The sequence below is a fragment of the Bacillus rossius genome, chromosome 13, assembly GCF_032445375.1.
Source record: "Bacillus rossius redtenbacheri isolate Brsri chromosome 13, Brsri_v3, whole genome shotgun sequence".
NCBI lineage: Eukaryota > Metazoa > Arthropoda > Insecta > Phasmatodea > Bacillidae > Bacillus > Bacillus rossius.
The window spans coordinates 36,025,252-36,042,843 of record NC_086340.1 but is presented as its reverse complement, the minus strand read 5'-3'; the positions used below and the strand labels follow the sequence as shown (position 1 = coordinate 36,042,843).

General features: G+C 39.4%; 1 protein-coding gene across 1 annotated transcript in view; it reads right to left on the bottom strand.

The window, feature by feature from the left end:
* LOC134538452 (uncharacterized) overlaps positions 1 to 17,592 on the bottom strand; it is a 92,840-nt gene that overhangs the window by 61,397 nt on the left and 13,851 nt on the right. Inside the window, exon 3 of the mRNA XM_063379777.1 lies at positions 7,080 to 7,242. Within this exon, the coding sequence (XP_063235847.1) occupies positions 7,080 to 7,242 (163 nt within the window). The remainder of the gene's footprint in view (positions 1 to 7,079; positions 7,243 to 17,592) is intronic.

Below are 17,592 nucleotides of genomic sequence, written 5' to 3'. Positions count from 1 at the left end.
ATAATAAGCAAAAAGTGAGCATATATAATATGAAAGAGATCAATTATTGTCCAGGGTTCCTACAGCCTGAGTCAAATTTATTTCCCTGACTTTTCCCTGACCATTCATTGAAACTTCCCTGACCAATTACGAAAAAAAATTCAGTTTTACAAAAAATATTGATGTTTTAACTGTGCCCTAATTATATTGGCCTCCCCTTCCCCCTTTAGCTAACCGTACCACACCTTAAACATAAATATCAGAACAAACTTTACTAAAACTTCCATTTTTGACATGAATATTAAAAAATTCAAAACACTGTGGTTCAATAAATACGTAATTCAATTACAAAACAAAATGTTAACATGTAACAAATAAATTCAAAAAATTTGAAATGCTTCCTTTTTCTCTTCTATTTCCCTCATAATTTTTTTTCTTTCTTCTACTAACTATTTCACTTGTTTTTCTAACAATCTCTTTTCTCCTTTTCTTGATGTTTCCTCACTTGTTTTCTGTTTTCTTAGTTCCAAATAATCTTGATATCGTTTTCGAGCACTTTTCACATAATCTAACATCCTTTTATCTATTTTTACATTCTCAATCCCTCCTGCCTGTTGCACTTCATCTTGAATATGGTTTTGTGCTATCACTGTCTTTTCTAGCATGTTTTCAACCAATAGTGACTTATTAATTGAAAAAGCCCCTTCCACAGTTGCATTACCATGGGAGAGCACAAGACATATCTTAATTACTTCCCACAGGTTTTTGTACACTTCACTTCCTCTCATGAAGTTTCCATAGGTGCTATCGAGTCTTGCCTCCTCATTAGTTTCGCAGTGTTCTTGAAACATTTCCCTAAGTACAGTTTTCTTCACATCACACAAGTTACAGTATTCTTTTTTAGCCTTACCTGCAACTTCATCATCTATTTTGTTTGAAGCAAGTAGCTCTTCTAAAAGAAAAGAAAACCTTTCCTGACCAAGCGAAGGTGAGTGTTGAATACTCGAGGGATCTACAGAAGACAATCCTCTAACTGCTTTGTACTTCAAAGGACATCTTTCTTGAAGTTTGGCAGTCATGGCTGTCAACATACCACGACATTTATGCATAAACTCAAGCTTTTCTCTTTCCGTTACAGAGGTTGATACTTCTGCAAGAAAGCGTTTTGCTGCAAATCCAACATCAACTTTATTGCTTAGGATCAAATTGTCTGATTTTTTTACATCAATAGAGAACAGATTTGTGCTAGTACACTTCATCACGTCAGGCTTTACACAGCGGTTCATAATTTCTCTCAGAAGTTTCTCCACTGCTTCAAAAATAAATGGATCATGGGTTTTGAAGTTTGAAACTTCTTAAGAAAGGGCTCACACTCATCTGCAATTGTCTTGCAGAATGCCAATTTACAATTTACAAATGGATCACGAGCTGCTTCAATCAAGGTTTTTGCAACTTTTGTCTTTGGAAGCTTGGCTACATTAACAAATTTTGCAACATGATCCCATATCTCTAACGCTCTTTTAAGGCACTTGGCATTGTCTAGCCAACGTACATCACAGAACTTCAAAGGAAATATTGTGTATTCCGTCAGCTCTATAAATAATGCTCGCCGAGCTGGAGAATCATGGAAAAGAAAATATAAGTGTAGCAATAAGGTACTAATGTCCCATCCAACAGATTCAATGCCAGTTTTCAAACCACCATGAACCACATGCAAACTACACGTTCCCAGATTCAGTAATGTGAAAGTTTCATTGCTTGTGGTGGATCTGATGTGTTCTTGGAGACATTTGAAAAATTTCAAATTGACGTTGGGGCCATCCATAGACACCTGTATTATTTTGGAAGGTGACAGAGGCGCAATTCCATTCAAAAAATGCCTAAGCAAATGTTCAGCTGTGCTTCTATCAAGAAACACACTATTCAAGTATCTGGTAATAACCATTTGCTTTTCTTCATCCCAAAACCTGATTACGATGTCCATTTGTCCTCGCTGAATTACTTTGTTCAATGCTTCATCAAAACATAATACAAAATTGTCGCACAACTTCAGGCAATCTAGCATATTCTGCTGGAAGTACGGTGCTAGCCCATGAACAAGAACATACGCAACTTTATCTCCTAAAGTAAATGCATTGGCAACTGCACTATCGAGAAACATCATTTTAAATACAGTACTTATGTTACTGCAAGAAAAAAGACATTTTCTTGCACACAACCTGTAGACTCCAAATAATCTCTGCTTTCATTGCATCTTCTTTTTTGAAACGTAATTGTTGAGATTTCTTTGAGGCACTAACTACATTCTGTAGACTAGTGACCGTGTTTATCTGAAGCTGAGTGCATTGTGATGTGAAGACTCTATTTGAGCAAGAAGAATCACTACTCTGTCCCTTGTCTAGGTTAATGTCTAAAATCGCTGTTGATCCAGAACAACTTGCAATATTACCTGGCATCTTTATGAAAAGAGAAGACAAAGAAGTCTGACTTGTCGCACCTCCCACCATTTTCAAATGGGTTGGTCCTTTCCCATGAGAAACTAATGCTTGCTTTCCCATATTGCTCAAGTTCAAAGTCTTTTTACACACACTACAAAATTCTTGAGTATTATGCCCATCTACAGGACGCACCCATACTGAAAAATCTGGAAACAGAGCTGGGTTCAGCCACAGCTGATTAAATACAGTTTTTTTGTCAGACATAATGAACTGTAACAGTCTTTACATAATCAACCTGGAACAAAAAAAACTACCCCACATGCAACAAACAGGTAGCCTTCTTTTCACAGGCAAGAGAGCCACAGCAACAACCCGAACAGTTCCGAAGTTTACCTAAGTGAAAGGTTAAGTTAGGTTAGGTCAGTTACATAAATAAAAGTTCTTTCTATTTTTATTTTCTAGAAGGTTAGGTTAGCGTTATTGAAAATACTATATCACCGTAAAATATATAAATCCTTGAAATATGGTGTTTTTCATGGGTGATCGTTCCATGTAGTGAAAGGAACACGTCCGCGTAGCAAATACAGTTTCTCACTCCTTGGCAAATGTTGGCAACACATACTGCGCACTGCTGTGTTGGTTTGGTACCAGTGATTTTGGACTTTGTTTTTGTTTACCTAGACGTAAATTTTTGTGCTTCATTGACACGTTGTACGGATAATTAATTCACGTTTATGATTAAATTTGCTATATTCGTGCAATGGCGAGTGGTTGTGAAAGAAACACTGTAACAATTAAGCAAAAATTTAATAATTTCAGGTAGTTTGACAAACACGTTGGATCACGTGTGGCCTTAGCCAAGGCATTGAGAATTTCTCATGTCTACATTAAACACAATTTTTCATAATCGAACGTCCATAGAAAATGCCGCAAAACAATGTGGACCAATGGCAAAAAAAATTTAAAAATATCAAGTTGTTAATGTTAGGTTTATAACATATTTTTATTTAAGTTTTAGGATTGCCATTAAATACTAAAGTTAATTGCAAACAAAAATAATATAGTTATTGTTGTAAAACTTTATTACATCAAGCGTTGACTTGAAGAATAATTATATATATTGACGTCGGCCGGGGCTTCGCCCTGAGCCTGGACAGGCTCCGCTCCCTTCCTCACTTTTCCCTCCCGGCATTTCACCGCGAACGTGTGTTTGTTTTGAATTGCGCGCCAGGACATCCCTCATGAGGGCGCTGTAGAAGAAGTGCGACGGCCCCTAATTATGTAGCTAATTAATTATTGTAACCTTTTATTTTTAGCCCCAGTGTTTTTATGTTCAAGCCAACGGGCTCTTTTACTTAATTTAATAATACATTCTAGTTTTAAAGACGTTGCACGGACGAATCCGCACGGACCGGAACTTGACCTCAGTTGTGATTCTTTAAGTCCCACGTTAAATAATAATTACAGAAGTGTTAATGGTTTTTAATTACGAGTATTGTGTTTTGTAATTAAATGATGTGTTTTGTAATTATCTTCACTTTCGCCGGGGCACGAGATCATTAATTAACGTAACGGTTTTTGTACGGCGGAAGTGCGCCATTGCGAGGGTAGTGTAGCCAGTTCCTCTTCAACAGCCATCAAGAGTAGACGCGTCAGCACCCCGGGGGCCGCAATCTTTGTGTATCTGATCAAGTATTTCTGTTTTATAATTTATTCCTAAATAATTTCAATCTCTAGCCCTCGGGGCCGCTCTCGGTCGGTGGGACGTTTAATTAAATATTTATATAACTCGCTACGAGCTTCTTTGTCGCAGTCCACAGGAGACTCATAGCGCATGGCCACATGGTTGGCCCATGCTTTACCTAAGCTGATCCGTGCCCAGGCTTTTTACTGATTTAATGGAGAACGTGTAGGGAGGCGTGAGTTATGTTACTAAACCTAAATTTTAACTGAGTCGTGAGTTGTATTTTACGTAATGAGAATCCAACCTTGGTACGAGTGTGGCGTGCCCGACGCCTAGAGCGGGCCAGGTTTAGTGTAGATCGACATAAGCGAATCAATAGGGCTGGTAACTCGTCCCACATGGGTCACGTCACGCCCTGAGAGAGAGGATCGGCCGGGGTCCACGTGCCCATTTCACATGGTGGCACCCATATAAACATATTTCCCCGTGAAGCAGTGGAGAAGATAGCCCTCAATATCATCATGTAGTTTTTAGTAAAATTTTACTTTCCCTTCAATTATACTTTCCTCCGAATTACACCTTTTAATGTTTTCCCCTTGAAAAGAGTAATTCAGGGGTTCCACTGTATTTTGAAACAAACTAGTAAATATGTTGGCAAAACACTATTAATGGTAAATACAGCGTAATACTTAATATATCTCAAAACTTAAGACATACAAGCCGAGTAAGTGAACTTCTTTACTACTTTCAAGTCTTCATTCACCACTGCATGCAGAAGACTGCAGTAATCTTCAAAAGATACAGTGAGCGGAACAGAATTGATTGCAACTAGAGATGATGTATGTACATAGCTAATAGCCAGACCTATGATTTTTTTTGATTAGATATATTTCAGAGTTATTTTTCGAAATTTTACTTTCCACTACATTTCACTGACTTTATAGCTATCTCCCTGACTTTCCCTGACTTTATAGCTATCTCACTGACTTTCCCTGACACCTTTATTTTTCCCTGACTTTCCCTGACTATCTCTGACATTCCAGATTGTAGGAACCCTGTTGTCAGGAACACAAATTTTTATGTTAGACAGCTAATACCTTACTATAAGAAAAAATTCCACGTGATTTAAGTAGGCCATTTCCAACTATTTATATTTAATACGCAACTATAAATAGAAACTGCTGAAACTTAAATTTTCATGACTTCCAACACCATTAGGGTTTATTACCTGATTTTTTTAAATTACTTTTATGACTTGTAAACACCCTGATTGCAGAAAAATTACACTCTGGATTCTTATCTCCAACTTACCTATTTATTTTACGATCCCGTAATGAAATTGTTTAGAAACAGAATGAAGGCACTAAATTTTTTGGATGATAATAGTTCACACATTAGAGGCGTGGTGGTTAAGTGGTTAGATCACCCGCCACCAAGGCGACCGGGGGGTAAAACCCGGATCGTCGCAAACAGGAAACGTGGCGGACTTTGTCATGGCCTGTGGGTTTTCTCAGGGTGCTCCTGTTTTCCCCACCAATTCATTCCATTGCTGCTCCATACCTCATCTCACCTCCCCTCACGGAACACCGTGTCTGTCCCTCGGGTAGGGCAGCCGACCCCTGTGTGCGTCAGCCCCGTTCCATCCGTCAGGCAGGAAAACCACATATCAACTGTCATTTTGAATGGTTCACACATTAACAGCTAGAACATAAATACACAAAACACTACCAAAATCACTAAAAAAATTTCAACCACAATTGGTGGCTTGCATTCATCAAGAAAAGAAGGGGACAAATTAGTTCACCCACATAGAAGAAGGTTTTGTCATAAATCTAGACAATATAGGTCAAAAATTTGTAAAAAATTTTTTTTATAAAACATAAATTCAATGTTCATCTGTTTCACATATTTAGAAATGTAGCTGCAAAATACACTGCACACGAAACAGATTAAGTATAGTGTAGTGTTAATAAAAATTAAATTTTCATCCGTGTCATACATTTAGAAATGTAGCTGCAAAATATACTGCACACGAAACAGATTAAGTATAATGAGTTAATAAAAATTAATTTTTCATCAGTGTCATATATTTAGAAATGTAGCTGCAAAATACACTGCACATGAAAGAGATTAAGTATAATGTAGTGTTAATAAAAATTAATTTTTCATCCGTGTCATACATTTAGAAATGTAGCTGCAAAATACACTGCACACAAAACAGATTAGGTATATTGTAGTGTTAATAAAAATTAAATATTCATCCGTGTCATACATTTAGAAATGTAAATGCAAAATACACTGCACACGAAACAGATTAAGTATACTGTAGTGTTGATAAAAATTAATTTTTCATCCGTGTCATATATTTAGAAATGTAGCTGCAAAATACACTGCACACGAAAGAGATTAAGTATAAAGTAGTGTTGATAAAAATTAGTTTTTCACCCGTGTCATACATTTAGAAATGTAGCTGCAAAATACACTGCACACGAAACAGATTAAGTACAGTGTAGTGTTAATAAAAATTAATTTTTCATCCATGTCATACATTTAGAAATGTAGCTGCAAAATACACTGCACACGAAACAGATTAAGTACAGTGTAGTGTTAATAAAAATTAATTTTTCATCCATGTCATACATTTAGAAATGTAGCTGCAAAATACACTGCACGCGAAACAGATTAAGTACAGTGTAGTGTTAATAAAAATTAATTTTTCATCCATGTCATACATTTAGAAATGTAGCTGCAAAATACACTGCACACGAAACAGATTAAGTATAATGAGTTAATAAAAATTAATTTTTCATCCGTGTCATATATTTAGAAATGTAGCTGCAAAATACACTACACACGAAAGAGATTAAGTATAATGTAGTGTTAATAAAAATTAATTTTTCATCCATGTCATACATTTAGAAATGTAGCTGCAAAACACACTGCACACTACGCAGTCTGGGACGGCAGAGCGCACTCACCGCCCGGACCGTCCCTTCCAGGCTGAGGTGCAGCCCGTGGGGGCCGTTCATGTGCTTCAGCATGACGGCGTTGGCGAAGTGCTCGTACGGCAGGATGATCCTGCCGCTCTCCCGCAGGATCAGGCGTCCCTGGGCGTCCAGCGCCACGCGCGAGGCCATCATCCTGGGGGGTCGCCACGCACCACAGTCAGCAACCACACGTGCTCACCCACGTCAATAAAATTGTGAATGTCTGTTCCTTCAAAATATCCAAAAGTTCTTCACCGATTGCTAGAGACATGCATATTTCGCGATTGCGATAAAACGAATTTTTACGCGAATTTGAGTACATTTTTAAGAATAACGCGAATTTCTCAAATTTTGGATAATAACGCGAAATCCTTGAATTTTCGGCGAACAGTCAGAACATTTTCCTCATTCTAACACGGCAATTCAATTTGTAAATACTAGAGCTGTAGCAAACCGTATGTATTCGTTACTGAGTAACGGGTGCGGCATCTAGTAACGAGTAACGAAACGTTACACACGAATGCATTTCGTTACTCGCATCTTTCGTATGTTTCACGCATGCGCGCGCGTATTCGTTACAAAGAACTATGTTTGTTTATTAATAAAAGTATAATTTGGAAATTCGTCGTCCAAGTTTTTTACTGTTTATTAAAGGTATTGTGTGTGTAGACAAAGTTTTAGATTCGAACAGAAACAACGTAAGAAAGTATTTTTTTACAAATTATAAATATGTATGTTTTTGTTTTTTATAATCGCGTATTTTCACGTTTTATGTTCTTATCTTAAAAGATATATTATAATAAAGCCGCTCTAATGAGAGTTAATTGTTTCTTGGTTAACAAAAGCTGTTAATTATCAGATATTTTTGATTGTTTATATTCGATTTATTTTTATTTACGCGACGTCATACTGTACGCGTACGAAATACGACTCGATTCGATGCTGTTACATAGCATGTGCCATGTCATGCGGTATCAGAAGTAACGAGTAACGATACGAAAGTAACGAGTACTAATTTTTATAGTAACGAATACATACGGGTACACATTTTTTCGTTACTTTTACACCTCTAGTAAATACAGTAACAAACGTGAAACAACAAAAAACCAAAGATAACTACCCACACAGTGTATTTTATAACATGAAAAGTTGCTTTTATTTCTAAACATGTAACAATTTAAGCCTAGGCGTGTAAAAGTCCAAGTAATTACAGCAGGAGACAATCTAAAATGTACTAGGGAAAAACGTAAACTCACGAATATAGAAACGTAACGGAAATGTCGGAAATATTACGTGGCTGATCGTAACATTGTAAGTGCTGATACTGTATTTATGTCACAACTTAGCCGAAATACTGGTACGAGACATGAACTTCACAAGATAAAATGAGTGGAATCTTGGTAACTGTTTTATACGTATTATATAATTTTGGAAGTATTATACTGTTGACGCATATTTTTTAAACTAACCATTTATTTGTGGGGATCGTAAATAATTAATTATTGGTATCAAGACATCAAGATGAACGTAAACTTGAACATGTCACGGCAGCGAGTAAGCGGGTGCGTATACCAATAAACTGGTATTAGAACTGGACAAAACTGGTACACGGGAGGTGGAGCTTATATTTTTTTCCGCTAAGCTCGCTTCTATTGGCTGGCTGCTGATGGAAGGTCACGAGTCTGGGCGGAGCATTGAATGAGTTATACTGCGCATGCGCAGCTCAGAGAACAGACGCCGCAGGCCGCACTGTAACAACAGATGATCGAGTACAATGACCTTTCTCCGCGCAAGGCGCGCAATTGACGGTAAATTTTCATCAATTTGCGCCCCTTTTTTATTTATTTTTACTGTGTAATGTAGCCCGTTCTGAACGCTGCAGGATGCGACTGTATTTTAATTAACTTTAACGTATTTCTTACTTTTCCCTTTATTTACACTTTCCCGCTTTTTACACTTTTTTACTTTGTCCCCATGAAAAGTGCAAATAAGGGGTTTTGCTGTATTTTGATATTCGGCTCGCCTGGACAGTCGATTATCACGGTGTTTACAGCAGGTTGTTTCTCGAAGCGTTGTTCTCTTATATAGTCTTTAGCGTTGTTTGTCCATTGCGTCCATTTTTATTAACCAAATACCAAATTTAAAATGCAAACACGGTGACGATTCGTAACATTCTGTTGTGCGCAAGTTAAAGTTTAACGGGTCGAATTTTGTTACAGATAGTTTTCAACGTCTGTGAAATAAATTAAAGGTGTACAATTTAAAGGTCGGCTAAAACATTAGGCCTATTAAAATGCCTAAAGTGCCGGTAACTGCAAAACAGCGAGCCTCTGAATTTTCTCAACACGGACTTTATGCTAGTGATTCAACCACACTTTTTTGTCGTCACTGTAATGTCACCGTCTCTTGGGATAGGAAAGACTCATGTGAAAAACATGTAGGCAGTGAAAAACACAAGAAGCGTCTCTCTTCATTGCAAGGCTCATCTAGTGCGCCTGAACGCCAGTCGTCAATATCTTCAGCATTTCAGACAGCAAAAAATAATGTCCAAAAAGACAAAAAGTTGGAATTTATAAAGGAAACAGCAGAGACCTTTATAAAGGCAAATATACCCCTTGAAAAGCTTGATGATCCTAATATCAGGGCATGGCTGAACAAATACATCGAAGGTGCTGGAGACATGCCACTTGCGAGAACAGTCCGTGAGAAATATGTAGGGGACATAGCCAAATGCAGAATTGAAGATGCCAAAACTGCATTAAAGGACAAAAAAATTGACATACTGTGCGACGAAACAACAGATAAAATGGGTAGGTGTGTATTTGTTGTTTTATTTAGAATTCTGAATCTTCAACAGGATAAACCAGAAATATTTGTTGCAGGAGTTCACTTTCTTGAAGCTGCTAATGCCACAAACTGTGTGAGGGCAATTTTAGATTCACTCAAAATGTACAATGTACAGTATGGTGATGTGCTCTCAGTAGTAACCGATGCTGCTCGTTATATGACCAAGGCTGTTAGTACTCTCGAAGTAATCCTTGGAGACCAGTTAACGCATGTCCAGTGCTGGGCACATAAGTTAAATCTTGTTGGCAATGTCTGGGTGAAAGAGTTGCCTGAGTTGAACAATGCTATGAGCAAAATAAAAAATGTGTTCAACAACACCAGGAAAAGAAGGCACCTGTATGCTAGCTTTCTTGAAGAAAAGCATGGAGAGAAACGTCCATTGTTCCCACTTCCTGTTGTTACTAGATGGAATTCCTGGTTCAACAGCGTTTTTTATGTAGCAGACTACATACATGACATTGTTGATTTCTGCAAAACAGATGAACTAAAGGCAACACAAAATTCAGGGGTTGAGTTTCTGTGTTTACTCACAGAAAATGACATTTCTCTCATTCTTTGTCAAGCTGTCTTTGTGAAAGATCATGCCAAGAGCCTTGTAGAGCTAATACAGAAACTTGAAGGTTCTTTGTATCCAACTGCCCATTCACTATATGGGGACTTGCAAGGTATAAAAAAAAAAATTTGAAAACATCACTCGTGGCATTTATTTTGAGGCAACCAGTAGAGCTTTGTCTAACATGCCCCCCGCTAAAGCTGCTGAAGCTAAAGTGTCCATCACAAGAACAGCAACACAAGCCCTTTCCAAACTGAACTCTCTCATGACAACTGACCCAAGTAGAAAGAGATTTGAAGCAATTCAAATTTTTAGTCAGGAAAGTTTGTTGCTTGCTAAATTAAACCCAGAAATGGTGCAGAAACTGAAAACTGTCCATAGTCTCTACTCCATAAGCACTGAAGAATTAACAGCTGGTTTTGGTCAGCTTCAGGACATTGTTACAAAACAAATGGAAACAGACAATTCAGTGGACGTAGTGAAGTCATTGAATGTAGTAAAGCTGTCACAGCCATTGTTTGCTTCCAGCTGCCTTGAAGCCATCTGGATGCCTTCTGCAAACGTTGACTGTGAACGATTTTTGTCCTCATATAACACAGTCTTAACAGACCGCAGGACAAATTTAAGTGAGGCTAATTTGTGTATCATGGCTACTTTTGCTTTCGAGAGCTAAAGTTTGAGGATTTTGTTCCATGTGTTTATGTCACTATTTTAGAGACTTCATATTTATTCTTGCTGGTTTAGGTACTAAAATATTTTCAATTACTGTATGTAAAAAGTGATGTGTAAATTCGATTGTAAATTACTGCTGCTAGTGCAACTGTACAATGCAAGAATGTGTCCAAAATTTCAAGGTATGCTTAGCTTAATTTTTTTAACTTATAGTGCTAAAACTATTTAAAAAATAACACCGCTTTTGATGTATGATAACACCACTTTTAAGGGTAAATAACAACGAATTTTGCTATAAAATAAACCCCAAAACTGCATGTCTCTACCGATTGCTTTGAAATTTTGAGACAGTGTTGCATTCGAATACATGCATGTTTGTATATACCTAAGTCACACCACTGACAGGTAAAATGATAGACAAGAATAAAAATAGGGAAAAACACTCACACACATATATATATTAAAGTTTGTGTGTTCATCTTCTGTTTTGTAAAGATGAAATATAGACCTAGATAGAGTGATATATATATATAAGATTTTATATATATGTATAAGATTTTTATATAATCTATATTATATAGATTATATATATATAGTGAAATAGTGAGATTAGAGGGGCATATATATGCCTCTCTATAACACTCTCTCTCTATATATATGTATGTGTGTATAGAGAGAGAGAGAGGGAGGAATATGCATTTTATATGCGTAACTACTTCAAACCAATTTTTAAAAAATTGAAAGAGGTATAGCAATGCATGCCATGCTTTAGATAGTAATATATATATAACTTCAAGAGGCATTTACGGTTCCCATACTCTTACTCCAGCCAATTTCTTTGATTTTACCCCAGTTCTCCCTTTCCAACCAAACAATTTTCATTCTCTCGTCAGTCAATATTGCTACTTAATATAAAAAAATATTAAATTACAAAACACTTATTGAAACACTTTGCAACCACACGTAACATGTCAAACTGACCATAAAATCCTTTCTTGACCAATACACAGTTTGCAGTGTTACCATTTCCATCAATGCTACGTAACTAACATTGCCAGTCTGTAATATAAAACCACTAAGTACATTTGATCAATCTTTCATATAACACATTATTGGTTGTGATCAGGTGAATGACTTTCAACATTTGATCCTGCTTCCAATCAGTTGATTCATTGATTGTTTCTCTTTCGTTTGATTAATGATGAAAACATATAGGTTTTCAATTACAAATGAATCTAGGTACTGGTTTTAAGACTTTAAAGAAACACTATTAGAAATTACAAGTCCACTTTAGAAACAAAAATATTGTCAATTTTGCTATCATTTTTCCAGATTTTGAAAACACTTTTGTGCTTCCCTGAGTTTTCCCTTCTTTTTTTAAATTTTTTTTTCCTGCCTGCGTGATTCCTGTACAATGACTAATTCGAAAGTTGCCAACCATTGGATTGTGATAGTCAATTTAAAATGTATCAAATATTATAGTGGGTGAATTTTGTATATTGTATGATTTTTATTATTAGTACTAATAATGGGCCAATCAAATCACTTAAATACCATAAAATCCTTTGTATTCAAAGTATTCAATATTAGAGGACAAATATTCAAAGAAAAATATTAAAGGAAATAAAGCAAAATTGAAAATTGAACACTGACAACCTCTGAAGTTTACTAGATCACTTTTTTCCTTCATACAGGGTGTCCAGCAAACCAGGATAGAAAAATTCCCTGACTTTTCCAGGTTTTCCAGACAAAAATGAAAATTTTTCCAGAAAAATTCAGATTTTCAGATTAATATCTTTCAGAGATTTCTTAAATGAAAGTAACAAATAATTTGCAGTTGTGTGACCCAGAAATGCAGAGTTGTAATATCGTGTAGCAACAGCTTCCTTTTCCTTGTCCCAGAATCTGACGTAAATATCCATTTGTTGCATTTGAGCAACTTTTTTTAAACTTTCATCAAAAGCAACAACAATATGATGACAGTCAACAACATTATTTAACATTTCCTTTTGAAAGTAAGGAGCAAGGCCTGACACAATTGTGTATGCTAATTTGGTTTCCTGTAATTGCATTCCTGCAGCTATTTCACTATCTGGAAACATTATTTTGAATAAAGGTACACTATTGGCAGCAGACCTAAGAGAAGAATGCTGCATAATGGCATTCAAACACCACAACATTTTTGATTTTGTAACACTGTCTTTCCTGAAATATTGTTCAACACCTCGAGAACTCACAGACTGAGATCTGCTAGGCAAATCACTATTATGAGCTTTGAGATGGTTTGACGTTATTAGACGAATGAAATTGTTCATTAGAGGCTTGCCCATCGAATTTGCTTGTGGTACATAACTTTAGACACAGCAGTAACCGATTTGAAAAAAATACCAACTGACTTGGAAGAATTCACTGCATTATTTGCACGTTGGTGTTTTTGGCCTTTCATGTGGCTTGAAAGAGCTAGTTCATATTACTGAGGGAAACGACAGTCTTGCATAATTTACAAAAAAAAATTAAATTTATCACCCGGCACTTCCGCGCACCAACTAAATGCTGGGTCAAGTAACCAAGTAGGATTGAACGATGTTTTCTTGAATTTAGACATTATTCACTGAAATTGTAGAGGCCTAGTCGCAGCTCCAGTAAAATCTAGCAGAAAGACCGCGAAAGATTCGCAATAAACAAAGCGTAAGTTTGTATGCACATCACTACAGTGTAAAGAAATATGCTACATTTTATAACTTCCTAAGATCACAGCACTAAAATTCGTAAGTATTTTGGCTATGATTAGAGTACAAAAATTTCCAAAATAATATTTGTATCTTTCAAAGAAAATTATGTTTGGCAATCTGAGAGAACTGACGAAATGTGTAAACAAACGGAGGAAACTGCAGTAATGGCGCCGGTGGTCGGTTCGGCCAGCTTCGCTAACCTTCGGGTACACTCGAGAACCGCCAAAAGTATGGTATGTTGTAATCCCCGCATGAACCGGCCCAGGGTTTTCCCTGTGTCTATGCAGGTTTTACCTGGGTCACATTAGCTAGCTTTTAAGCTAGGCGACCAATGGGGCGTCAGTCATGGCGCCAATCGCAGCCATGGCTGGCCAGTAAACCCCAATAAGCACACGATGCACGCGCCCTTGTCCTGCATGGTTAAAAACCCGCATGGTAGAGTGTATAGGCTTCGGCCTGAGACACACTTAGGTCCTCCCCTAACCTGGACCCTCCCCTATACACTTAGAATTAACTTAGGCTAGGAAAAAAAAATCGGTATGTTGTAACCCAAAATATGGTACAGTAGCAATATATTAGGCAGACTAACTACGAACAGTAGCTTACAAGTTTACAAACTATGGTATTATCTGCCCCCTTCCTAACGTTGGGTGCGGTATTATCATCAAAATACGGTATGCATGTCATACATACGGTAGGTATTTAGACTTCATGAAAGCAGCACGCTTTTATGTCGCAAGTCCAGATACGTAGAGGAAAACATTAGTTTAAATATGATTTGATTTGTCAAATAGTAAAACTAAAGAGTGTATTCTGTAAAACTTTGAGAAAAACCTTAATGATAAGCGAGTGGTTAGTGGTTTTGGTCATTTCCAGAACTTTCACAATTTTCCCTGACTTTTCCCTGACCACCAAAATTCCCTGACTTTTTCAGGTTTCCCAGGTTTTCCAGGTCGCTGGACACTCTGTTCATACCTATCCTGTTTCCATTCCCCCAACATATTTCACATGTAATATATATATAAAATTGTAATGTGTACTGATTCTGGAAACTTAGTTTATGAAACAACCATTTAAAGGTTTCTAGTATATTATTTTATTTTTGACCCTTGAGACCTATATTTGGATTCGAGGGCTACATTCGCAGTACTCTTTGGGATTCAAATTCGAGATTCGAATTTGAGAAAACTGGTATTTCACCCATCACTAATTATTACTATTATTTATTTTGAAGTGCTTAACATCTTATAGACAGTAAATTCATTAGAGACAGTAATGAATCACATACACCAACGATAATGATGGAGGGGGGGGGGGGAGGGGGAGTGTGAACTGCTGAGGCCTGTTGTGAAGTATCATCTCAACATGTGCCTGTAATGATTTCTGGCAACCACGGAAAAAAGAATTCAGGCCGACTGCACTGGGAATTGAACTGATTCCTCTGAAATATTAGTCCACTGTTTTACCTCTTGACATCGTCCCGGGCTGCGACCTTCTGAGCCCGATGTGCCACCACCCCCCCCCCCCTTCCACCACCACCCTCTACGACCGCCCGCCGAAGTGTGTGTGTATGTGCGTGTGTTGGCCCGCGCCAGCCAATGTGACGTCAGTGCTCCGCTCCCGAGAACTGCCGAGCGAGAACGAACGGTGAGTGAGTCGCGAGCGCTGCCAGAGGAAGGAGCTTCATGCACCTGTCATTGCTCTCGGAGGTTTTCAGTGATACAGGGGGAAACGGGCCTCACCACACACGGGCTACGTCACGGCCCTGAGAACAGAGTAGCCGGGTCCACATGCCCATTATACATGTGGTGGCGCCCTAAACTTCGAGGAACACTTCAACCCCCATTGCGGTAGCAAATGGCGCCCATCAGCGTGTGGCGAGGCAAGTGAAAGATCAGTAAACGTGTACTTGAGCGATTGTTGCGGAGCCGAGAGCGCCGAGCGCGGGTAACAAGACTGATAATAACATGGCGACTTAGTGCGAGGGATTGTTGAGCCGAGTCTTTGTAAACAGTGTGCAAGGGAATGGTGGACAACAATGAAATAAGTGCCTTGGCGGGCAAAGTGAAAACTGAGTTCATGTTAGACATTAATAGCATGTACTGTGTAACGTGTGCGCGACCCAAGTGTGTAGGCGGGATAACGGGTGCCTCGTGGACGGACACGTGTGTGTGTTTGAAAAGCACCGAAACACACGACAATGGCGTTGCTTGGAAAGGAAATGCGACAGGACTAGAACAGTTCAAATGCACAGTGACCAGCTGTATGGGAATAACTTGCGAGAGGGTATGGTGCCAGAACTGCCGGGCCTTTAAGCACGTGCAATGTATGTCCATAGAAGAACAGAATTCTTTTCGGGATAATTGGTACCACTGTGCAGCATGTCAGGACGTAGCACAAGAGAAGCGGGAACAGACATCCCCGGTTTTGGCACGTGCCAATGCGACACCTTTGGGACATGTGGACCTGCCTGAATTTTCGGGACGAACGTGTGACGACCCGAGAAAGTTTTTGCGCATGTGTCGCGAGAGACTGGAGCGATACGGCGTGCCGTACATGGAGTGGGCTGGGCGTGTCGGAGGCGTCCTACGCGAGGACGCGAAGGCATGGTGGAGCATTGTTGGCGAGTTCGACATGCCTTGGACAGAGTTTACCCGGCGATTCGAGGCACGTTTTGCCGACGTAAAAGCGGAAAAGAAAGTCAGAGCTGAGCTGTACTGTCAAGAGCAGACGTCGGCGTAGTCAGCAGAGGCATTCATTGTTAAAAAAATCCAATTGCAAAAGCGACTGTTTCCGACAAGCGAGCCAGAGGAGATGCTGGAACACATTATAGAGCTGATGCGCCCAGAGATGCGTCCATACCTACACCACGCCACCCGCCAGACGGCTGAGGAGTTCACTCAGCACGCACGCGCCGTGGAATACGACCTGAAGGCGACACGGACTTCGAAACAGCCAGCACGAATGGAGGCGGTGATGGCAGATGACGAAAGAGCCATAGTACCATACGGCACACCACCAAACAACTGTCGGTAGGAACGCTCACCACCGGTGTGGCGCAGGCGTGAGATCGGCGTGGGACCGCCACCGCAATGCCACACGTGTCCCAACGGCACGTATCACTGGCATGAGCACTGCCCAGAGAGAAACCGATACCGGCCGGCACCCGAGCGAGACAACAGGGCGAGAACGGACAGCCAGGGTCGGCGCGCTAAATCACCGTGTCACCCCCGGGCAGTCTGGCACCACCGGAGAAGATGCAACAATAACAACAACAACCGCAGCGGCACCGAGTCTGGGGCATGTGGCCGCAGAGGGAGGTGAACTGCTGTGCATACCAGTGGTAGTAAATGGGCGCGCGGTCCACGCACTTATTGACACTGCTGCTAGCCATAGCTGCATCGCTGCACGGTTCGCCGAGGGGACGGGCTTCGAGGCCCACCCGGGCCGCCTACAGCTGGCCACCACTGGGGACGCCTGCCAGACCCTGGAGGTCCGGGATTACAGCTTGAGCACGACCGCCCTGGTAGTCGAGGACCTCCGGGATGACATGGCTGCATGACCAGAACGCCACGATCGAGGTACGCGGAGGCTGTTTACACATCGGCAACCAGGGCCATCGTACAGTGTACGGTCTCGGCCACTCACCGCCTCTAACCAAACACCAGGTTAGTCTCGACGACTTCAACCATTGTGTGCC